The sequence below is a fragment of the Pecten maximus genome, chromosome 10, assembly GCF_902652985.1.
Source record: "Pecten maximus chromosome 10, xPecMax1.1, whole genome shotgun sequence".
NCBI classification, from domain to species: Eukaryota; Metazoa; Mollusca; class Bivalvia; order Pectinida; family Pectinidae; genus Pecten; species Pecten maximus.
Window position 1 is genome coordinate 448,763 of NC_047024.1, and position 26,187 is coordinate 474,949.

Below are 26,187 nucleotides of genomic sequence, written 5' to 3' on the forward strand. Positions count from 1 at the left end.
CAACAGTCAGACACAGGAAGTGGACAGTTCACTCTGGTATATAACTAGTACACAACAGTCAGACACAGGAAGTGGGACAGTTCACTCTGATATATATATAGTACACAACAGTCAGACACAGGAAGTGGACAGTTCACTCTGATATATATATAGTACACAACAGTCAGACACAGGAAGTGGACAGTTCACTCTGGTATATAACTAGTTCAACAACAGTCAGACACAGGAAGTGGACAGTTCACTCTGGTATATAACTACTACACAACAGTCAGACACAGGAAGTGAACAGCTCACTCAGGTATATAACTACTACACAACAGTCAGACACAGGAAGTGGACAGTTCACTCTGGTATATAACCAGTATACAACAGTCAGACACAGGAAGTGGACAGTTCACTCTGGTATATAACTAGTACACAACTGTCAGACACAGGAAGTGGACAGTTCACTCTGGTATATAACTAGTATACAACAGTCAGACACAGGACGTGGACAGTTCACTCTGGTATATAACTAGTATACAACAGTCAGACACAGGAGGTGGACAGTTCACTCAGGTATATAAGTAGTACACAACAGTCAGACACAGGAAGTGGACAGCTCACTCAGGTATATAACTACTACAAAACAGTCAGACACAGGAAGTGGACAGCTCACTTTGGTATATAACTAGTATACAACAGTCAGACATAGGAAGTGGACAGTTCACTCAGGTATATAACTACTACACAACAGTCAGACACAGGAAGTGGACAGTTCACTCAGGTATATAACTAGTACACAACAGTCAGACACAGGAAGTGGACAGTTCACTCTGATATATATATAGTACACAACAGTCAGACACAGGAAGTGGACAGTCCACTCAGGTATATAACTAGTACACAACAGTCAGACACAGGAAGTGGACAGTCCACTCAGGTATATAACTAGTACACAACAGTCAGACACAGGAAGTAGACAGCTCACTCTGATATATATATAGTACACAACAGTCAGACACAGGAAGTAGACAGTTCACTCTGATATATATAGTACACAATAGTCAGACACAGGAAGTAGACAGTTCACTCTGGTATATATATAGTACACAACTGTCAGACACAGGAAGTAGACAGCTCACTCTGATATATATATAGTACACAACAGTCAGACACAGGAAGTAGACAGCTCACTCTGATATATATATAGTACACAACTGTCAGACACAGGAAGTGGACAGTTCACTCAGGTATATAACTAGTATACAACAGTCAGACACAGGAAGTAGACAGCTCACTCTGATATATATATAGTACACAACTGTCAGACACAGGAAGTGGACAGTTCACTCAGGTATATAACTAGTATACAACAGTCAGACACAGGAAGTGGACAGCTCACTCAGGTATATAACTAGTACACAACAGTCAGACACAGGAAGTGGACAGTCCACTCAGGTATATAACTAGTACACAACAGTCAGACACAGGAAGTAGACAGCTCACTCTGATATATATATAGTACACAACAGTCAGACACAGGAAGTAGACAGTTCACTCTGGTATATAACTACTACACAACAGTCAGACACAGGAAGTGGACAGCTCACTCAGGTATATAACTAGTATACAACAGTCAGACACAGGAAGTGGACAGCTCACTCAGGTATATAACTAGTACACAACAGTCAGACACAGGAAGTGGACAGCTTACTTAGATATACACTCTTACCAAAACAGTCAGACACAGGAAGTGGACAGCTTACTTAGATATACACTCTTACCAAAACAGTCAGACACAGGAAGTGGACAGCTCACTTTGGTATATAACTACTACACAACAGTCAGACACAGGAAGTGGACAGCTCACTCAGGTATATAACTAGTACACAACAGTCAGACACAGGAAGTGGACAGTTCACTCTGGTATATAACTACTACACAACAGTCAGACACAGGAAGTGGACAGTTTACTCTGATATATAACTAGTACACAACAGTCAGACACAGGACGTGGACAGTTCACTCTGGTATATAACTAGTATACAACAGTCAGACACAGGACGTGGACAGTTCACTCAGGTATATAACTACTACACAACAGTCAGACACAGGAAGTAGACAGTTCACTCAGGTATATAACTAGTACAAAACAGTCAGACACAGGAAGTGGACAGCTCACTTTGGTATATAACTAGTATACAACAGTCAGACACAGGAAGTGGACAGTTCACTCAGGTATATAACTACTACACAACAGTCAGACACAGGAAGTGGACAGTTCACTCAGGTATATAACTAGTACACAACAGTCAGACACAGGAAGTGGACAGTTCACTCTGGTATATAACTAGTACACAACTGTCAGACACAGGAAGTGGACAGTTCACTCAGGTATATAACTAGTACACAACAGTCAGACACAGGAAGTGGACAGTTCACTCTGGTATATAACTAGTACACAACAGTCAGACACAGGAAGTAGACAGTTTACTCTGATATATATATAGTACACAACAGTCAGACACAGGAAGTGGACAGTTCACTCTGATATATATATAGTACACAACAGTCAGACACAGGAAGTGGACAGTTCACTCTGGTATATAACTAGTTCAACAACAGTCAGACACAGGAAGTGGACAGTTCACTCTGGTATATAACTACTACACAACAGTCAGACACAGGAAGTGAACAGCTCACTCAGGTATATAACTACTACACAACAGTCAGACACAGGAAGTGGACAGTTCACTCTGGTATATAACCAGTATACAACAGTCAGACACAGGAAGTGGACAGTTCACTCTGGTATATAACTAGTACACAACTGTCAGACACAGGAAGTGGACAGTTCACTCTGGTATATAACTAGTATACAACAGTCAGACACAGGACGTGGACAGTTCACTCTGGTATATAACTAGTATACAACAGTCAGACACAGGAGGTGGACAGTTCACTCAGGTATATAAGTAGTACACAACAGTCAGACACAGGAAGTGGACAGCTCACTCAGGTATATAACTACTACAAAACAGTCAGACACAGGAAGTGGACAGCTCACTTTGGTATATAACTAGTATACAACAGTCAGACATAGGAAGTGGACAGTTCACTCAGGTATATAACTACTACACAACAGTCAGACACAGGAAGTGGACAGTTCACTCAGGTATATAACTAGTACACAACAGTCAGACACAGGAAGTGGACAGTTCACTCTGGTATATAACTAGTACACAACTGTCAGACACAGGAAGTGGACAGTTCACTCAGGTATATAACTAGTGCAAAACAGTCAGACACAGGAAGTGGACAGTTCACTCTGGTATATAACTAGTACACAACAGTCAGACACAGGAAGTAGACAGTTTACTCTGATATATAACTAGTACACAACAGTCAGACACAGGAAGTGGACAGTTCACTCTGATATATATATAGTACACAACAGTCAGACACAGGAAGTGGACAGTTCACTCTGGTATATAACTAGTACACAACTGTCAGACACAGGAAGTGGACAGTTCACTCAGGTATATAACTAGTACACAACAGTCAGACACAGGAAGTGGACAGTTCACTCTGGTATATAACCAGTATACAACAGTCAGACACAGGAAGTGGACAGTTCACTCTGGTATATAACTAGTACACAACTGTCAGACACAGGAAGTGGACAGTTCACTCTGGTATATAACTAGTATACAACAGTCAGACACAGGACGTGGACAGTTCACTCTGGTATATAACTAGTATACAACAGTCAGACACAGGAGGTGGACAGTTCACTCAGGTATATAAGTAGTACACAACAGTCAGACACAGGAAGTGGACAGCTCACTCAGGTATATAACTACTACAAAACAGTCAGACACAGGAAGTGGACAGCTCACTTTGGTATATAACTAGTATACAACAGTCAGACATAGGAAGTGGACAGTTCACTCAGGTATATAACTACTACACAACAGTCAGACACAGGAAGTGGACAGTTCACTCAGGTATATAACTAGTACACAACAGTCAGACACAGGAAGTGGACAGTTCACTCTGGTATATAACTAGTACACAACTGTCAGACACAGGAAGTGGACAGTTCACTCAGGTATATAACTAGTACAAAACAGTCAGACACAGGAAGTGGACAGTTCACTCAGGTATATAACTAGTACACAACAGTCAGACACAGGAAGTAGACAGTTTACTCTGATATACAAGAGGCCCATGGGGCCTGTATCGCTCACCTGGTTGAATTGGACCAAATGTCAAAATAATGTTCATATTGAATTTGTTTTATTTGTAAATCTCTAACAATGCTATATATGGTTATAGTGTGGGAATCCGAACTGCTTAAAAGATTAATGAAGTCCAGACTCTCTAAAGGTCTGAAAGATCTCAAGAATAGTTTTTAGAACATGCATGCATTCATCACTTTATAACTAGTAGCACTTTAAAGGAATTACATCTATTTCCCCTATTGGGCCCCACCCTTTTGGCCCCTCGGGGGGTCAGAGTCACCATTTATGCAAAATGTGTTCCCCTTTCCCCCCAAGGATGTTTCTGACCAAATTGGGTTCAAATCCATTCATAACTTTATGACTAGTAGCGATTTAAAGGAATTAACTCTATTTCCCCTATTGGTCCCCACCCTTTTGGCCCCTCGGGGGGTCAGAGTCACCATTTATGCAAAATGTGTTCCCCTTTCCCCCCAAGGATGTTTCTGACCAAATTGGGTTCAAATCCATTCATAACTTTATGACTAGTAGCGATTTAAAGGAATTAACTCTATTTCCCCTATTGGTCCCCACCCTTTTGGCCCCTCGGGGGGTCAGAGTCACCATTTATGCAAAATGTGTTCCCCTTTCCCCCAAGGATGTTTCTGACCAAATTGGGTTCAAATCCATTCATAACTTTATGACTAGTAGCGATTTAAAGGAATTAACTCTATTTCCCCTATTGGTCCCCACCCCTTTGGTCCCTTTGAGGTCAGAGCCACCATTTATGCAAAATCTGTTCCCCTTCCCCCAAGGATGTTTCTGACCAAATTGGGTTCAAATCCATTCATAACTTCATGACAAGTAGCGATTTAAAGGAATTACCTCTATTTCCCCTATTGGGCCCCGCCCTTTTGGCCCCTTTGGGGTCAGAGTCACCATTTATGCAAAATCTGTTCCCCTTCCCCCAAGGATGTCTCTGACCAAATTGGGTTAAAATCCATTCATAACTTAATGACTAGTAGAGATTTAAAGGAATTACCTCTATTTCCCCTTTTGGGCCCCGCCCCTTTGGCCCTTCGGGGGTCAGAGTCACCATTTATGCAAAATCTGTTCCCCTTCTGCCAAGGATGTTTCTGACCAAATTAGGTTCAAATCCATTCATAACTTTATGACTAGTAGCGATTTAAAGGAATTACCTCTATTTCCCCTATTGGGCCCCGCCCCTTTGGCCCCTTTGGGGTCAGAGCCACCATTTATGCAAAATCTGTTCCCCTTCCCCCAAGGATGTTTCTGACCAAATTGGATTAAAATCCATTCATAACTTTATAACTAGTAGCGATTTAAATGAATTAACTCTATTTCCCCTATTGGGCCCCGCCCCTTTGGCCCCTTTAGGGTTAGAGTCACCATTTATGCAAAATCTGTTTCCATTCCCCCAAGGATGTCTCTGACCAAATTGGGTTCAAGTCCATTCATAACTTTATGACAAGTAGCGATTTAAAGGAATTACATCTATTTCCCCTATTGGGCCCCGCCCCTTTGGCCCCTCGGGGGTCAGAGTCACCATTTATGCAAAATCTGTTTCCCTTCCCCAAAGGATGTTTCTGACCAAGTTGGGTTCAAATCCATTCATAACTTTATGACTAGTAGCGATTTAAAGGAATTACCTCTATTTCCCCTATTGGGGCCCCATCCCTTTGGCCCCTCAGGGGTCAGAGCCACCATTTATGCAAAATCTGTTCCCCTTCCCCCAAGGATGTCTCTGACCAAGTTGGGTTCAAATCCATTCATAACTTTATGACTAGTAACGATTTAAAAGAATGACCTCTATTTCCCCTATTGGGCCCCGCCCCTTTGGCCCCTCGGAGGTCAGAGTCACCATTTATGCAAAATCTGTTCCCCTTCTGCCAAGGATGTTTCTGGCCAAATTTGGTCAAAATCCAATAAGAACTTCTTGACTAGTAGCGATTTGAAGTAAATGTTGACGGACGACGGACGGACGGACGACGGACGGACGGACGGACGACGGACGGACGACGGACGCTGCGCCATGACATAAGCTCACCGGACCTTCGGTCCAGGTGAGCTAATAACTAGTACACAACAGTCAGACACAGGAAGTGGACAGTTCACTCTGATATATATATAGTACACAACAGTCAGACACAGGAAGTGGACAGTTCACTCTGGTATATAACTAGTACACAACAGTCAGACACAGGAAGTGGACAGTTCACTCTGGTATATAACTAGTACACAACAGTCAGATACAGGAAGTGGACAGTTCACTCAGGTATATAACTAGTATACAACTGTCAGACACAGGAAGTAGACAGTTCACTCAGGTATATAACTAGTACACAACAGTCAGACACAGGAAGAGGACAGTTCACTCTGGTATATAACTAGTATACAACAGTCAGACACAGGAAGTGGACAGTTCACTCAGGTATATAACTACTACACACAGTCAGACACAGGAAGTGGACAGTTCACTCTGGTATATAACTAGTATACAACAGTCAGACACAGGAAGTGGAGAGTTCACTCAGGTATATAACTAGTATACAACTGTCAGACACAGGAAGTGGACAGTTCACTCTGGTATATAACCAGTATACAACAGTCAGACACAGGAAGTGGACAGTTCACTCTGGTATATAACTAGTACACAACTGTCAGACACAGGAAGTGGACAGTTCACTCAGGTATATAACTAGTATACAACTGTCAGACACAGGAAGTAGACAGTTCACTCAGGTATATAACTAGTACACAACAGTCAGACACAGGAAGAGGACAGTTCACTCTGGTATATAACTAGTACACAACAGTCAGACACAGGACGTGGACAGTTCACTCTGATATATATATAGTACACAACTGTCAGACACAGGAAGTGGACAGTTCACTCTGATATATATAAAGTACACAACAGTCAGACACAGGAAGTGGACAGCTCACTCAGGTATATAACTAGTATACAACAGTCAGACACAGGAAGTGGACAGTTCACTCAGGTATATAACTAGTACACAACTGTCAGACACAGGAAGTGGACAGTTCACTCAGGTATATAACTAGTACACAACAGTCAGACACAGGAAGTAGACAGTTCACTCTGGTATATAACTAGTATACAACAGTCAGACACAGGAAGTGGACAGTTCACTCTGGTATATAACTAGTACACAACAGTCAGACACAGGAAGTGGACAGTTCACTCTGGTATATAACTAGTACACAACAGTCAGACACAGGAAGTAGACAGTTTACTCTGATATATAACTAGTACACAACAGTCAGACACAGGAAGTGGACAGTTCATTCTGGTATATAACTAGTACACAACAGTCAGACACAGGAAGTGGACAGTTCACTCTGATATATATATAGTACACAACAGTCAGACACAGGAAGTGGACAGTTCAATCTGATATATATATAGTACACAACAGTCAGACACAGGAAGTGGACAGTTCACTCTGATATATATATAGTACACAACTGTCAGACACAGGAAGTGGACAGTTCACTCTGATATATATATAGTACACAACAGTCAGACACAGGAAGTGGACAGCTCACTCAGGTATATAACTAGTATACAACAGTCAGACACAGGAAGTGGACAGTTCACTCAGGTATATAACTAGTACACAACTGTCAGACACAGGAAGTGGACAGTTCACTCAGGTATATAACTAGTACACAACAGTCAGACACAGGAAGTAGACAGTTCACTCTGGTATATAACTAGTACACAACAGTCAGACACAGGAAGTGGACAGTTCACTCAGGTATATAACTAGTACACAACTGTTAGACACAGGAAGTGGACAGCTCACTCAGGTATATAACTAGTACACAACAGTCAGACACAGGAAGTGGACAGTTCACTCTGATATATATATAGTACACAACTGTCAGACACAGGAAGTGGACAGTTCACTCTGATATATATATAGTACACAACAGTCAGACACAGGAAGTAGACAGTTCACTCAGGTATATAACTACAGTATACAACAGTCAGACACAGGAAGTGGACAGTTCACTCTGGTATATAACTAGTATACAACAGTCAGACACAGGAAGTGGACAGTTCATTCTGGTATATAACTAGTATACAACAGTCAGACACAGGAAGTGGACAGTTCACTCTGGTATATAACTAGTATACAACAGTCAGACACAGGAAGTGGACAGTTCATTCTGGTATATAACTAGTATGCAACAGTCAGACACAGGAAGTGGACAGTTCACTCAGGTATATAACTAGTACACAACAGTCAGACACAGGAAGTAGACAGTTTACTCTGATATACAAGAGGCCCATGGGGCCTGTATCGCTCACCTGGTTGAATTGGACCAAATGTCAAAATAATGTTCATATTGAATTTGTTTTATTTGTAAATCTCTAACAATGCTATATATGGTTATAGTGTGGGAATCCGAACTGCTTAAAAGATTAATGAAGTCCAGACTCTCTAAAGGTCTGAAAGATCTCAAGAATAGTTTTTAGAACATGCATGCATTCATCACTTTATAACTAGTAGCACTTTAAAGGAATTACATCTATTTCCCCTATTGGGCCCCACCCTTTTGGCCCCTCGGGGGGTCAGAGTCACCATTTATGCAAAATGTGTTCCCCTTTCCCCCCAAGGATGTTTCTGACCAAATTGGGTTCAAATCCATTCATAACTTTATGACTAGTAGCGATTTAAAGGAATTAACTCTATTTCCCCTATTGGTCCCCACCCTTTTGGCCCCTCGGGGGGTCAGAGTCACCATTTATGCAAAATGTGTTCCCCTTTCCCCCCAAGGATGTTTCTGACCAAATTGGGTTCAAATCCATTCATAACTTTATGACTAGTAGCGATTTAAAGGAATTAACTCTATTTCCCCTATTGGTCCCCACCCTTTTGGCCCCTCGGGGGGTCAGAGTCACCATTTATGCAAAATGTGTTCCCCTTTCCCCCAAGGATGTTTCTGACCAAATTGGGTTCAAATCCATTCATAACTTTATGACTAGTAGCGATTTAAAGGAATTAACTCTATTTCCCCTATTGGGCCCCACCCCTTTGGTCCCTTTGGGGTCAGAGCCACCATTTATGCAAATCTGTTCCCCTTCCCCCAAGGATGTTTCTGACCAAATTGGGTTCAAATCCATTCATAACTTCATGACAAGTAGCGATTTAAAGGAATTACCTCTATTTCCCCTATTGGGCCCCGCCCCTTTGGCCCCTTTGGGGTCAGAGTCACCATTTATGCAAAATCTGTTCCCCTTCCCCCAAGGATGTCTCTGACCAAATTGGGTTAAAATCCATTCATAACTTAATGACTAGTAGAGATTTAAAGGAATTACCTCTATTTCCCCTTTTGGGCCCCGCCCCTTTGGCCCTTCGGGGGTCAGAGTCACCATTTATGCAAAATCTGTTCCCCTTCTGCCAAGGATGTTTCTGACCAAATTAGGTTCAAATCCATTCATAACTTTATGACTAGTAGCGATTTAAAGGAATTACCTCTATTTCCCCTATTGGGCCCCGCCCCTTTGGCCCCTTTGGGGTCAGAGCCACCATTTATGCAAAATCTGTTCCCCTTCCCCCAAGGATGTTTCTGACCAAATTGGATTAAAATCCATTCATAACTTTATAACTAGTAGCGATTTAAATGAATTAACTCTATTTCCCCTATTGGGCCCCGCCCCTTTGGCCCCTTTAGGGTTAGAGTCACCATTTATGCAAAATCTGTTTCCATTCCCCCAAGGATGTCTCTGACCAAATTGGGTTCAAGTCCATTCATAACTTTATGACAAGTAGCGATTTAAAGGAATTACATCTATTTCCCCTATTGGGCCCCGCCCCTTTGGCCCCTCGGGGGTCAGAGTCACCATTTATGCAAAATCTGTTTCCCTTCCCCAAAGGATGTTTCTGACCAAGTTGGGTTCAAATCCATTCATAACTTTATGACTAGTAGCGATTTAAAGGAATTACCTCTATTTCCCCTATTGGGGCCCCATCCCTTTGGCCCCTCAGGGGTCAGAGCCACCATTTATGCAAAATCTGTTCCCCTTCCCCCAAGGATGTCTCTGACCAAGTTGGGTTCAAATCCATTCATAACTTTATGACTAGTAACGATTTAAAAGAATGACCTCTATTTCCCCTATTGGGCCCCGCCCCTTTGGCCCCTCGGAGGTCAGAGTCACCATTTATGCAAAATCTGTTCCCCTTCTGCCAAGGATGTTTCTGGCCAAATTTGGTCAAAATCCAATAAGAACTTCTTGACTAGTAGCGATTTGAAGTAAATGTTGACGGACGACGGACGGATTATTCATATTACTTACCACAAGTCACCTCATCAGTGTTGTCTCCACAATCATCAATGAAATTACAGGTCTCTGCTGGTCCATAACAGTTTCCATTAACACAAGTTTGGCTATTTGTACCACATGACCCAGCTACTGGTGGGGGTGCGGTTGGAGCACCTGGTAGAAGGGCTGTGATGAGAAATATTCAGTAATTGGAAATTAAGAAATCATAAATTCTATTGATAAACGTTTTTTGGATAAGGACAAATAAGTCCATAAATAGAACCAATTAAAATGATGATACAAGAGATTCCTCCATTGTTTCAATGGTTCTGTTAAGTGTGAAAAAGTGTCAAAAAATATCCTACAAATGAAGCAAAATCCAAGATGGCTGCATTTCTACCATTTCTTTTCTTATCAGTCTAAAAATATATTATGCTCCATATATGACCAAGAGGGGCCTTCGTGCAACATTTGGGAAATGTCTTTCAAGTATATTAAGACAAAGCGTTTTTCAGATTAGTCTCGTAATTGAACACTCATAAATAGAGATTAGAAAATTATTCATGAAATCATAGAACAATGCTTCAGGTCCTTCTCAATAAATAGTGGTTAAAAGAATCATCAGAGAAAGATGCTTCAAGTCTTGCTCAATAAATAGTAGTTAAAATAATCATTCAAGTATCAACAATAACAAACCACAGATGAAAGACTATTTGAATAACTCACCATAATCTATAGCATTAACTTTGGGTCATAAAAACACCAATATTCCCTAAAAGTTACAACATTTCAGCTATCCAGAATCAGTAGTGGACTATAGTGGTCAGTCTGTAATCTAGTTACTGTAACTTATGTTCCAGCTATCAATGTATATTTTACAGGATGTTGAGAAACAAATACTTACTACTTGTTAGTTCACATCCGGGTGTAAGGGAAATATCATCAATTGCTATATCGCCATGGTATCCAGCTCCTACTGTGGCTTGAATAATGATCTGACAAACAAATTGGGGGAATTATTATGTGACTGCAGCCTCATTATATACAGCATCACAATCACAATACAAATCGCCAGCGCAATTATACCCACAGACATATCAATTATACCCACTGACATATCAATTATACCCACTGACATATCAATTATACCCACTGACATATCAATTATACCCACAGACATATCAATTATACCCACAGACATATCAATTATACTCACAGACATATCAATTATACCCACGGACATATCAATTATACTCACTGACATATCAATTATACCCATTGACATATCAATTATACCCACTAGCATATCAATTATACCCACTGACATATCCATTATACCCACTGACATATCAATTATACCCACTGACATATCAATTATACCCACTGACATATCAATTATACCCACTGACATATCCTGCTATAAGCCCTTAGGCCAACTTGATCAAAATCTTTTTAAAAATGAAGTTGAATGAGGGATGACAATTTTCTTTTTTAAATAACAGTGACCTTAGCTTGTCCATGACCTTGGCACCATAAATATCATTAACTCATTCAAAGTATTTTCGCATTGACTAATATGAAGTTTTATTGATTAAAATACATTAAAAAGTCACTAGGTGCTGACAAACATTTTCTATAAATAGTAACAGTGACCTTGCCCTTGGCACCATAAACAACATTAACTCATATATGAGGTATTCGTACACTTGACTAATATGATTAATATGCATTAGATAATGAAGTCGCTACCCCACTCTATGAAATATAACACTTACTGGTATTCATCAAGAAACAAGGAATATTCTATCTATTACATTTTTTATCTCACCTTTAGCAATGCCATTTTAAATTTGCCTCTCTATTTATATAAATCTGTTTCCCTATTATTATCATGCTGAATAATATTTTTTTCCACATGTGAGACACAAGTTTTGAAGATAATTAACATAAAGTGAATAAATGCAACAATTTAGTGTAAACAACATAGGATCAATATCTTAGAATTTCTACTACTGATTGAAGATTTATTGACAAGGGTGGACATAATAATATCATTGCTATAACACAGCTGTCACAATACTGTCTACATGTGGTTGTGTATTGAAGCCTGTTTGTGGACAGACAGGAAATTGCCTCATGCTTTTGTAATTTTTTTTAACTGCAGTTTGGGCTTCAAGGGCTATATTTTTACTGCAAATACTGGTCAAAAGTTGGCGAAAATATCGAAGTGAAAAATGAAGACCCTTACTTCATAATTCCTGGTGTCTCCTGGATGATTTGATATTAGGACATCCTCTGTGAACCAAAAATCACCTTGGTTACCCTGGAGAGTGCCAATTGGTTGAAGGTCACCCGGATTATATCCATATCGCTTCAGTATAGTGAGGTCACCTATATCTTGTCCCCACATATGGTACCAAAGCCTTATCTGAAAAATAATCAGATGTTTAGGTAGGAAGAAAAAGAAGAGCTTTCAACATTGAATACAGGTGAGCAGTTGACCAATATTCAGTAACAATAGTGTTTCCCTAGCTGCCATTGTAACACTTTACTGACTACTCACTCGACAGTTTTGTGAGGATCCCTTTACAGTAACAGAGGCAAGACGTGCTTGGTCTCCCTCCTTCCTGGGGCTGGAACTCTCTATATACAGGTAAGTACCTACAATATAAATATATATAGATTTACTATTCAGTCTTGCAAAATGGGATCTTTTCACTCTTTGTTTGTCCTTCAACAAAAAGAAAAAATCTAGAAAATTCTGTAAGACATAAATGCCCTCACTGCCATGTGAAATTAAGTTTCATTGTTCCGTCCATGAAAGAATGACGTTCCTAGTAAGTAATTTTAAAAATTGAATTAGTTCCTGGTTTTTGATATAAAGCAAGTGTAACCATGGCCTTGACCTTGGAACCTTAAAATACACCAAACAAGCGTAACCTTGGCCTTGACATTAATTGGAACCTTAACAAATTAAAAACCAAAGCTGACCTTTGTATGAAGTCTGACCAAAATACATGAAAGACTGAAGTTGGTGAGTGTTTAAATTGAGTCAGAAAGCACATGACAGACATGGACACTACTACAGTAAATTTAATCAGACACCACAGGACAGACATGGGCAATACTACAATAGATTGAGTCAGACAGCACAGGACAGACATGGGCAATACTACAGTAAATTGAATCAGACAGCACAGGACAGACATGGGCAATACTACAGTAAATTGAATCAGACAGCACAGGACAGACATGGGCAATACTACAGTAAATTGAATCAGACACCACAGGACAGACATGAGCAATACTACAGTAAATTGAATCAGACAGCACAGGACAGACATGGGCAATACTACAGTAAATTGAATCAGACAGCACAGGACAGACATGGGCAATACTACAGTAAATGTCCCCCTATTTTATGGCAGGGCATACAAACAATGTCTAAGGTATTCTGTGTATAAACTTTCATCATAATCTATTAAGATATAAAGTAGCTAGAGTGATGATATTCACATTCTTGACTGTTGCATATAGTTTGACCATAATCCACGAAAGAATGAAGTTGCTAAGTGTTCAATTGAATAAGTTGATGGTTTTCTATCAATTGCAAGTGTGACCTTGACCTGAACAAAGAAACACAACAATATCTTAAGTATATTCATACTTGATCTTTGCATAAAATTGAGCCAAAGACTATTAAAGAATGCAGTTGTATAAATTGTATGCCCCACCATTTTATGGCAGCAGCATAATTAAAAAGAAGACAAATGTTACAGTTAAACCTATTTTCAGATACTAATCAAGTAAGACGAATGAAACAGTATTTTGGAGGAATTAAACAATTAATCACCTTTGGAACTTCTGAGTGTATGGTCAGTAAGCGGACCAGTACCGATAGTTTGAGTGTTGGAGGTAGATAGAGTCCAGTTGAAGGTGTCTGTGACTTCATTCGACCATTGAGGACAAATACCATTTTCAAAGTTACACCTGGCCTTATATATCTCATCACATTGGACTACCTGTGAACAAAATTATAAATCTACCTGTGAACAAAATTATAAATCTACCTGTGAACAAAATTATAAATCTACCTGTGAACAAAATTATAAATCTACATGTGAACAAAATTATAAATCTACCTGTGAACAAAATCATAAATCTACCTGTGAACAAAGTCATAAATCTACCTGTGAACCAAATTATAAATCTACCTGTGAACAAAATTATAAATCTACCTGTGAACAAAATTATAAATCTACCTGTGAACAAAATTATAAATCTACCTGTGAACTAAGTTATAAATCTACTTGTGAACAAAATTATAAATCTACCTGTGAACTAAGTTATAAATCTACCTGTTAACAAAGTTATAAATCTACCTGTGAACCAAATTATAAATCTACCTGTGAACAAAATTATAAATCTACCTGTGAACAAAATCATAAATCTACCTGTGAACAAAATTATAAATCTAGGTGTTACATTAGGAACTTAGACAGGCGGAGTGAGGACTACCAGTTTATAACCTGTAAAATACTTAAAGGTGCTTACAAATTCGTCTGATCCATCCCCACAATCATCTGCATAGTCACATTGCTTCTCTGGGGCGATGCAGTAACCATTGCGACAAGAGAATGTCTGAGGCGGGCATCCTGATGGAGCATGAGTTGGTGGCATGCAGTCAATAAACTGCAGGTTGTCTAGGGAGATGTCATTACGGAAACTCCTACCACGCCGAGCCTGGATCACCAACTGGTAATTAGACTTTGGACCAATGAACATATTTATCTCATTCCATTTTGCCCCATGGTCACCTTCGATTGTAAATAGGTGTGTTTGATGATTCTCATATATTGTGTAAACATCAAGTGCATTGATGGATGGACCTTGCATCCAGTAGCTAAAACTGAATGTACACTGTGGCCCTGTTTTGCCTATCACAGGTGTATAGAGTTCAGTTTTGTCATGGAAGGATCCAGGAGAACTGTCTGCCCAGACGTAACCTCCGGCTGGAGTGTTAGTTGACTGGTCATTCTGTGGCCTCAAGTCCCCAGAGTTGATGGTTGATCCATGGTCAAGTTTCCACTTGTAGGCCTGGTCAGGTACTCCAGTGCTTGTTGTGTTGATAATCCAGCCACACAAATTACCTTCATCAAAGTCACAGTACATGGACGCTAAAACAAACAGAGTACTCTGTGTCAGCCTCATCAATCAAAGAGTATATCTAATCATAGTGCAGATATTTGACTTTATAAATGTATAATGGATTGCAGGCTTATCATTATGAATTGTCAAACAATACAAGTTTATACATACCACAGTTGGCTTCATCAGATGTGTCGTTACAGTCAGCTTTGAAGTCACACACATTGGCTTTATCAATACAGTGGCCGTCGGAATGGCAGTTAAACTCTGTGGCTGTGTTGCAGGTATGGGGTACAGTCACAGGTGGTGTGTGGGTGGTGACACCTGGTGTCACTGGAGGGGTAGGTAGGCTCTCTGTTGCATACAGGCAGTCTGGAGTGAATGATAAGTCATCAATAGCAATGTCTCCCAGGAAAGTATCTCCAACCTTGGCCTCAAAGATAACCTGGAAACTCTGTGTCACATTGATGTTTAGGGATACTCTCTGCCAATAGGCTCCCTGATTTCCTGACCGAGTGAACAGTGTTTTGGTTGGAGGGCCAGAGTTGTACACTCTATAATACACATTCAGCTGGTTCACATACTGTCCATACATGTAGAAGTAAAAGCGCAGCTGACAGTGGTGGCCGTTGGTTCTGTAGAATGGCTTTGTCAGTATCCAAGCCTTTTGATTGAAGCTCCTGTGGGAGGACTCCATGTACAGGTAGTGACCATTCTGGTTACCTATGGTATGATCCCACAGTGGTCCTGTGTAGACGGAGGGCGAGCTTCCATTCCACAGTAACCAATCAAAATCATCATCTACACCATTACTGCCTTGGATCAGATTCCCAATTCCTCCTTCAAAGCTGTACTGTTGATAAGCGTTACAGTTTTGTTCATCAGATTTGTCACCACAGTTGTCGCTGAGATCACACAGGTTGTTACGAGATATACACACTTTGTTTTGACACCAGAAATGTGTGGTTTGGCTGTTGGGACAACTCATTACTGGTGGCTTCATCTTACAGTTGAGAAACTTGATATTGTCAACAGCTGTCACACCACTGTATACACTGGCCTTCTTTGAGAAGACAAAGTTGAAAGATGAGGCATGTCGCCCTACCCCGACAGTGACTGTATTCCACTGATCACCTTGGGCCTTGGTCTGATGCCAGAGTGTCACTCTCATCCCACTCTCTACCAGGTAGAGGTAGAGCGTACCAGGGCTCACTCCATTCATGTAGTAAGAAAACTGTATCAGGCATTCTGAATTGGAGGACACATAAGTGGGACTCATTAGCTGGGCAGTCTTACCCAGTGGGTGGCCTTGGGTGCCATCTTTGATGAACACATAGTATCCATTTTGGTTTTGGTAGTTGGCATCTGTGTTTGGTGCCATATTCCGTAGAGCAGCTGTGGTTCCTCCACTTCCACGAGTCCAGTCAAATGTGTCTGGTGATGTTTCTCTCCACTTACACATGCCTTGTTCAAACTGACATGAAGATGTACACTGGTTTTCATCTGTGCCATCACTGCAGTCGTTCTGAAAGTTACACACCTTGGAGCTATCAATACATGTCTTGTCACCGCATTGGAAGCCATTATTGGGACAGGGGATTTACACTTGGTGTTGGTGTTGGGGGCTTTGTGGCTCCACATCCAGGTGTAAATGAAATGTCGTCGATGGCAATATCACCATGGTAACCTAATCCGATCACTCCCTCAATAATGACCTGGTAAGGTGAGTTACTGGTGAGGGGGACCTCTCGTCGCTTCCAGACATTACCCTGGTCTGAAGTTATGTTATCTAACAGCATGAGTCCCCCACTTCCAATAGAGTTTATGTACACATTAAGCTCCCCTACGTCTTGACCATACATGTGGTACCAGAATCGTAGAGCACATGGTGATGTAGGAACTGGTAAAAAGTATCCCAGTCTGGCAGTGTCGTTAACCTTTTGTGGAGAAGAACTCTCTATGTACATGTAATACCCGGACACAGTTCCAGTGGTGTGATCCTGTGATGGGCCAGTCAAGAAGGAGGAAGTTTTACCTCTGTGTCGTTGCCAATCAAATTGGTCATTTGTCAACTGCTGCCAATTACAAGTATTTAGCTCAAAATCACATTGACTATATCCATTACAAGTCTGGGGTGACTCATCTGTGCCATCACAGCAGTCATGTTGATAATCACACTTGAGGTTTTGTGGTACACAATTACCAGATCCACATGTAAATTGTCCTAGTAAGCAAGAGCCAGTCGGAGCAGGGTAGGAACAACTCATAAACTGCAGATCATCAACTGCAATGTAGCCAACCTTTCTGCCATATGTCTGCACTTCTAAAACTATCTGGAAGTCCGAGGCACACACAGGCAGATTGGTTTGAACATGTGTCCAGGTAGCATTAGGTACAGCTTGCAGTGCTCTATTATCCATTGACCAAAGTTGGCTTTCCTTTCCCCTAGATGTGAGGAAAATTGAGAAGGAGCGGAAGTTTCCTCCATTTATTTGGAACCACATGGAAAATGCACATGTTTTTCCTGACTGGTGGTACAGGGGACTGTCTAATCGTGTGACAGCATTAGGTGTGCTATGGGGTGCCTCTGCTATGGCATATGATCCTGCTGATGTGCCACGGGTGTGATCAGTACTTGGTCCAGGGTTACTGGTTGCTGTTGGGTTCATGTTTTGTCCTAATGTCCAATTGAACTGGTTGCTATGGTCGTTTGTCCAGAAACAGAGATCTCCAGTGTCAAAATCACAGAGCCAGGGGCAGCTGGCTTCATCACTTCCATCTGAGCAGTCCTGTTTAAAGTCACAGAATGCTGCCCAGGGTACACACTGGCCATTATTACATTGCCGTTTACCTGATCCACATGGTCCTGTTGTTGTCTGTATAAAGGGAAGTGTGGCGTACTGGATTTCCTTGCAGGATGGTGTAAAGGACACATCGTCAATAGCAACATCTCCATGGTATGATGCACCTCGCACACCTTCAATGACAACTCGGAAAGCAGAGGAACTAGTCAAAGGAATATCTGCTCTCATCCACTGATCTGGCTGAGAGCCGTTCTTACTCCAAATCAGATTAAGTGGGCCACTCTCAAAGCTCTCTATGTAGACATTCAGTACATTAACGTCCACGCCATGCATGAAATAGAAAAATCTTATTCTGCATGTGCTTTGTGTGTTTGATGAGAATACAACGCTTTTCAGTCGGGCTTTGTCACCTAAACGTCTTGGAGAGGAAGTTTCAATGTAGAAATAGTGCCCAGTTGGATTACCATAAGTGTGGTCACTTGTTGGTCCAGTTCTGTCTGTAGCTGTTTTTCCTTGTTTCCATGTCCACTGGAAGTCATCGCTGTAGTCTTGTGACCAATTGCAAAGATCACTTTCAAAGTTACAACGTTGAACATAGTTTGTACATTGCTCTTCATCGGAGTCATCTCCACAGTCATCGTTGTAGTCACAAACCAGGGACTGGTCCACACAAGATCCCCTACGACATGGAAATTGATTCGAGGCACATACTCCACCAGTAGCATTTCCTCCGAGAGCACAGCTGGCAAAGGAGATGTCATCAATGGCCATGTCACCAGAATTTTGATATTTCAAAGACTCAAACACCAAACTGTTTCCTGGTGTGCGATGGCCTATTCCTACAGTAGCTTTCTGCCACTGTGAACCATGGTCACCATAAATTTCCCACAGCAGAATTCGTCCTGTTCGCGAGTTTGGTAGTACTGTTGGAGGCACTAGATACAACTTCATGCTGCCTGTACTGGTACCTGTCTTGTGGAAGTAGAAGCTAATCTGGCAGGTGTCAGCCAAGTTTCCATATGTGTTTGGAGAGGACAGTTCTGCTCTGCCATAAGATGATCCTTTAGAGGAATCAACAAAAATGTAATTGCCAACACGAGAATTGCCATAGGTGTGGTCAGTAGATGGACCAGATATGGGTGATGGTGTAGATCCATTATGCCTTTCCCACATGTAACGTCCTGTGCTGAGGTCTGACCAGCCACACGTTGATCCCTCAAAGTTACATGCTCCACACATTGCCTCATCAGACCCATCCCCACAACTGTCTACAAAGTCACAGCGTTGACTCGTCAGGATACACTTTTGGTTTGTGCACTGCCAGTGACCAGAGCCACAAGGTCCAACAGTAGTACCAATACTGCTACCTGGTGTACCTGTTGGTACTGGTCCATTATACGGCACACACTCCGCTGAAAAAGACACATCATCAATAGCAATGTCACTTAAGTAGGAACTTCCCACTGTAGCCTCAATGACTATCTGAAAGGGTGAGCTAGTCATAACAGCAACTTCACGTCTTGCATAAAATTCTCCAATTTGACCTTTGTGACTCCACAGGGATGTTAGAGGACCATTAACTTGTGTCCTCATGTAGACAGCTAGGGTGTCAACAGTCTTTCCAAACATAAAGTAGTAGAATCTCATAACACAGTATGGTGTTGTTTGTTTGCCTGTGAAGAATCGACTGGCAATTCTGGCTTTCTGACCCGCAGTTCGAGGGCGGGATGTCTCGATGTACAGGTAGTGCCCACTGGCTGTGTTCAGGGTGTGATCTCTTGCTGGTCCAGTGTTCATGCTTGGAGTCGATCCTGCTCTCAATGACCAATCAAAGTCATCACCAGTTAGCTGTGTCCAATCACACATTCCCTGTTCAAAGTTACATCTGTGATAGCTTGTACAAGAAGTTTCATCAGTGTTGTCACCACAATCGTCTGTGAAGTCACACACACGATTAGAACTCACACATGATCCACGGGTGCAATGAAATTTGTGAAAGTTATTGCAAGTGTAGTTCACTGATGGTAGAGAACACCCTTGGAACTGGATGTCATCTACAGCTATGTCTCCAATGGTGCTGTATGTGCGCTGGGCAGCAATATAAAGATAGAAGCTGTTCCTCACACGGCCAATAGGCACTATTGCTTGATTCCATCTGTTACCCTGGTCTCCTCTGATGTTCCAGAGACGTGTGCTGGAGGTACTGCCACCCTCTACTAAGGACAAAGTGAGAGATCCGATGTTATTGCCAGACATGTGATACCAGATGGACAATTGACAAGTGCTGGCAGCTTGGCCCAAGACAGGACTAACTAAGTTAGCATGGTTATATGTGTGGCCAGCAACAGGCTCCACATACAGGTAGTGACCGTTTGGCCCCAAAGTGGTGTGGTCAATGGCAGGTCCAGCATTATTAGACAGTGACTGGGCATGTTGGCGTTTCCAGGCAAACTGACTAGTCTGAGGAGAAGTACCATTGGTCCATTTACAGGCTCTGTCAGTCTCAAAGTCACACGAATAGCCACAACTGGTCTCATCGCTATGGTCACTACAGTCACTGTTGAAATCACACACTTGAGCACTGCTGATACATTTATTGGGATTGTTCTTGCAGTGGAAATGCACATGTGACTACTGGAGTTGGGGATGGTATCTGGGAGCATAATCCTGTACAACTATTATATCATCAATGGCCATATCACTGGTCACTCCATTGCCTATCACTCCCTCAAACACCAGTCTGTAACTTGATGATGCTGCTGGTATCTGTATCTGAACTTGCTTCCAGGCATTGCCCTGATTACCCATCATGGTCCACAAGTTGTGTGATGTCTGTCCACCATTTTGCCACATCCAAAGGTTAAGGGATCCCATAGTAGCACCGTACATGTTGTAGTAGAACTGTATACATCTCTGCTGTGGACCAAACATCTGGGACATGAGGTAGGCATTGTCACCAGAGTGTCTGGGAGATGAAGCCTCTATGTAGATATAGGTTCCATACCTGCTGTTCAGGGTGTGATCCACCATAGGCCCAGTGCCTGTGGAAGTTGATGGCCCCTTATTCCTCTGCCAATCAAATGTATCATTGACCTGGTTATTGTACCAAGTACAAAATCCTGATTCGAAGTCACAGTCACCTGGAGGAGGACAATACCCAGTAGTCATGGTAATGTCATCTATGGCTATGTCACTGTAGAAACTACTTCCAACCACTCCCTCAAATGTCAGGAAAAAGTCAGTCTGACTTCTTATCGTAACTTGGCCAAGATACCACCGAGGTCCTTGTGGGCCACTTCGCTTCCAGATTGGTTGACCAAGGTTTGCCGTGGACACTGCTCGCTGATAAACATTGAGACGGCCAGTAGTTCTGCCATTCATACTATACCAGAACTGGAAACAGGATGCAGAGGTTTTACTAAACTGTGGGGTATTCAGTCGTGCTTTGTCACCAGGACGACGAGGTCGGGAAGATTCAATGTACATGTAATGACCCTCGTTGGTACCAAAGGTATGATCAGTTGGTGGACCAGTAGCTGCACTCGAGGTCCGCCCAGAATTTAATGTCCAGTCAAACACATCACTCACTGACTGAACATAACCACAAAGTCCATTTTCAAAGTCACATGTACCGTCTTGAGGACAGTTGCCAGTGTTGACTGTGATATCATCCAGAGCAATGTCACCTGCATAGCGAGGACCTGCTACACCTTCGAATTCCAACACAGATCTGCCAGTATTTTCAATGTGGACCTGCGCATACTTCCAGTCCATTCCTTGGTCACCAAATCTTGTCCAAACCAAACTGGCAGTTCCAGAGGAATTGGTGTATATGTTGAGATGGTTAACATTGGCACCATACATGTTGTACCAGAATTTAAGACACATGCCTTGAGAGCCAATGTTAAGGATCGGACTAATAAGCCTAGCTTTGTCATTGTTGTGTTTTCCTGACACCTCGATGTAAGCATACTGCCCATTAACATTGCGTAGTGTGTGGTCAGTGGTTGGCCCAGTGTTACTGGAGGATGTAGATCCTCTGTGAAGTGACCAATCAAAACTGTCTGATTGGTCCTGTTGCCAGTTACAGATGCCATGCTCAAAGTTACAATCAAGTGGTGTACTTGGGTAGGTAGATGGTGAAGGGGACACAGTGATGGCTGAAGGGCTGGTTGATGGCTGGACACTACAAGGAGATCCAACATATGCAACATCATCAATGGCAATATCTCCAAGATAACTTCCATTGTAAACTCCCTCAAAAATAATGTTAAACTCCTGCTGCATTGCTGGTACAGATACAGTTGCTTGCTTCCAGACATTTCCTTGGTTGTTAGATAATGTCCATTTCAGGGTCTTGGTACTGGCTCCGGTGTTCTGAGTGTATATGTTCAAACTTCCAATGCCAGATCCATACATATGGTACCAGAATCTCAAACAGCTGCCAGTGGTAGGTGTGAGTATATCACTTACCAGCCAGGCTGTCTTTCGATGGAGGCCCCTCTGGGATGTCTCTATGTACATGTAGTAACCGGAGGAGGATCCTGTGGTGTGGTCAACACTGGGTCCAGTGGCTTTACTTGTAGTACCACCACGATCCCTCAACCAATCAAAGTCATCAACTGTCACTGCATTAGTCCAGCCACATGTGTCTTGTTCAAAGTTACAGAATCCTGTGGTGGGACAACTTCCATCAGAGATGTACAGGTCATCAACAGCTATGTCTCCTGTGTAGCTGGAACCTCTAACTCCCTCTATTAGAATGCTGTAGGAATGGTGGTTAGCAGGCAAGGTTACAGTTCCTCGCCTCCACATGTTACCCTGATTCCCATTTCTGGTCCAGATTTGTCGTGGGAAGGATCCATTGATCTGAGTATACACATTGAGAGACCCAATACTTTGTCCATACATGTGGTACCAGAAACGTAGACATCGGTTGTTTGATCCACTGTAAAGAGGGCTCTTTATGATGGCTCGATCGTTCTGTCGTTGGGGTGCTGAACTTTCGATATAAGCAAAGTGTCCAGAGTTGGATCCATATGTGTGGTCAAAAGCAGGACCGGTGCCTCTGGAAGCTGTACCATTGCTTCCTATTGACCAATCAAATTCATCCGTTAGCCAACTGAGTCCATCCACAGAATCCAAATTCAAACCCACAACCTCGACTAGGAGGGCAGGCTCCAGCAGTAACTCCAAAGTCATCAATAGCGATGTCTCCCTGATATCCATTGCCAACATAGCCATATATAGAGAGGTGATAGTCAGTAGGACTAATGATCTGGCGCTGGGCATGGAGCCACTGATCACGCTGCGTGCCGTTTCGGGAAAAGAAGAGAGTACGTTTAGTTTGGGTTGTTAAGTAGATATCCAGGCTTCCTACAGTGGGACCAAACATGTAGTACCAGAAGGACAGACAGTGTCCTTGGCTATCTGTGGGGGGCAGAGCAGGGCTGTCTAAGATGGCCACCTGACCCTCTTCGTCTGGGTCTTGAGGTTTCAATGTAAATATATGAGCCATGACCAGTGGTATGATCATTATGGGGCCCAGTACCAACGCTGCTAGTGGAGCCATTTTGACGGCTCCAGTCAAAATTATCATCCAATGCCTGACTCCATGTACAGAAATTGCTGTCAAAGGAGCAAGAGATGTTGGGAAGGATAGCATTAGGTTTGCAGTTGTCAAAAGTGATGTCATCAATGGATATGTCAGCTGTGCTTGAGGCAGAAAATCCACGAGCAGGCAAAACCTCAAATCTTATCATAGTCCCATTGGTGGTGCCAAGTATTCTGCCGAGGTAAGCAGATCCCCGGTGCCAGCCAGCACCCTGAGAACCACGAATGGTTGTGAGCACATGTTCAGTGTTGTTGACATAGGCAGCCACAATGAGTGTACCAACACTGGAGCCATACATAGAGTACCAGAAGTGGACCTCACACGAGTCGGATGTACGGGATAAAACTGGACTCTGTAAGACAGCCTTAGAGTAGAACACTCCCCTGGTGCCTTCCACATAGACATAGTGACCCTGGGTTGTGTTGAGGCTATGATCAACAGAAGGGCCCGAGGCTGATGCTGTGTTGGCTGCTCCGTCGTGAACTGTCCAGTTGTATTTGCCTGTGCTGATATCCATCCAGCCACAGTTACCTTTTTCAAAGTTACATGGTCCACAGAAGCCCTCATCAGACCCATCGTTACAGTCTGGGCTGAAGTCGCATACTTTGGCGTGTGTAATACAGGACTTGTCACTAGTACACTGGAACATACCAACTCCACAAGGACTAACAGTCGGAATGGTCGGTGGGATCGTGACACTGTTCGGAAATGTCTGGCCCGACTTCTGACATCCCGCACTAAACACAACATCGTCAATACCAATAACACCATAATTGCCTTGGCCTCTTACACCCTCTATAAGAACTTGGAGGTCAGATGTTCCACGTACATGAATCATAGCTTTCTCCCAAATATTACCACGGTTTCCACTCCTGGACCAGATCTTCGACAAGTTGCTATTGGTGTCCCGGAGATACACATTGAGACTTCCCATGTTTCTACCATTCATATTGAAGTAGAAGGTAAAAAAACAGTTTGGACTGGAGTGCCAGACTGGACTCATAAGGACGGCATTGTCATTAGGTTTCCGAGGGGAAAAGGATCTGAGGTACAAATAGCCACCTGAAGCTGTCCCTGTTGTGTGGTCAGTTGTTGGTCCAGTTCGTGTTGATATGGGGTATCTTGACCTATGAATAGTCCAGTCAAAAACATCCTGCTTATCCTGTGTCCAGTCACATATGTTTGAGTCAAAAGAACACCTTGATGTTATGTTTTTACAAGAAGTCAGCGATTCATCACTACCATCACCACAGTCGTCAGTGTAGTCACAAACTTGAGTTTTGTCCACACAGGCTCCTCTTGAACAGCGGAACTGAGTTAGAGAGTCACATGTCGCTTGTACTGGCGGCAGAGCACAATTAATCATAGAAATGTCATCGATAGCAATGTCTCCTACTACTGAAAACCTCCTAGTAGCTCCAAACTCTACTTGGAATGGAGAGCTGATGTGGCCAATATTCACAGTCTGCTGGATCCACTGGTTGCCATGACTACCTACTATCTGCCATAAGGAGGTTCTTCGACCATTTAGGTTGAGGTCGACAGACAGAGTTCCAACATTAGAACCATACATGTGATAATAGAAAGACACTTGACAGGTGGCTGCTGACCTCTGGAGGACAGGACTGGCGAAGAATGCTTTACTATTAAGTTTACCGTTGCTGGCATCCACATACATGTAGTGTCCACTGGCAGTGCCCAGAGTGTGGTCACTTGATGGTCCAGTGTTTGCTGTCTCTGTTCCATTTTGTTGAACCCCCCAACGATATGACCCTAGACTGTTGTCTGTCCATCCACATAAATTCCGTTCAAATGTACAATTTCCACACAGCTTCTCATCTGTGCCATCAGAGCAGTCAGTGATGAAGTCGCATACTTTCGGTTGCTGCAATTTGTTGACTACCACAGTTAAATGGATGAGCAGTGGTAGAGGTTGCAGGGCAGGCCCCATTCGTTAGTAAGAGGTCGTCTAAGGCAATGTCACCATTTGCACCTGCTCCCACAATGCCTTCAAGTGTTAGAGAGTAGTAACGTAAACTGGACACATTTACATTGGCCTGCAGCCAGCTTGTACCTTGGTCCCCACTGATGCTAAAGATTTTG

The 26,187-nt window shown here is 42.4% G+C and overlaps 2 protein-coding genes across 2 annotated transcripts in view; both read right to left on the reverse strand.

The window, feature by feature from the left end:
- LOC117335849 (MAM and LDL-receptor class A domain-containing protein 2-like) overlaps positions 1–26,150 on the reverse strand; it is a 42,665-nt gene extending 16,515 nt beyond the window's left edge. The window contains 10 exon segments of the mRNA XM_033896094.1: positions 10,552–10,704; positions 11,423–11,513; positions 12,767–12,946; positions 13,082–13,179; positions 14,372–14,540; positions 15,073–15,695; positions 15,838–17,251; positions 17,253–21,101; positions 21,144–23,778; positions 23,898–26,150. Coding sequence (XP_033751985.1) covers positions 10,552–10,704; positions 11,423–11,513; positions 12,767–12,946; positions 13,082–13,179; positions 14,372–14,540; positions 15,073–15,695; positions 15,838–17,251; positions 17,253–21,101; positions 21,144–23,778; positions 23,898–26,035 — 11,350 coding nt within the window. The 5' untranslated portion in view covers positions 26,036–26,150.
- LOC117336863 (MAM and LDL-receptor class A domain-containing protein 1-like) lies at positions 21,079–23,885 on the reverse strand. Its single transcript, XM_033897593.1, has one exon. The coding sequence runs from the start codon at positions 23,760–23,762 to the stop codon at positions 21,102–21,104; it is 2,661 nt and encodes an 886-aa protein (XP_033753484.1). The 5' UTR covers positions 23,763–23,885; the 3' UTR covers positions 21,079–21,101.
- Positions 26,151–26,187: the final 37 nt, after the last annotated feature.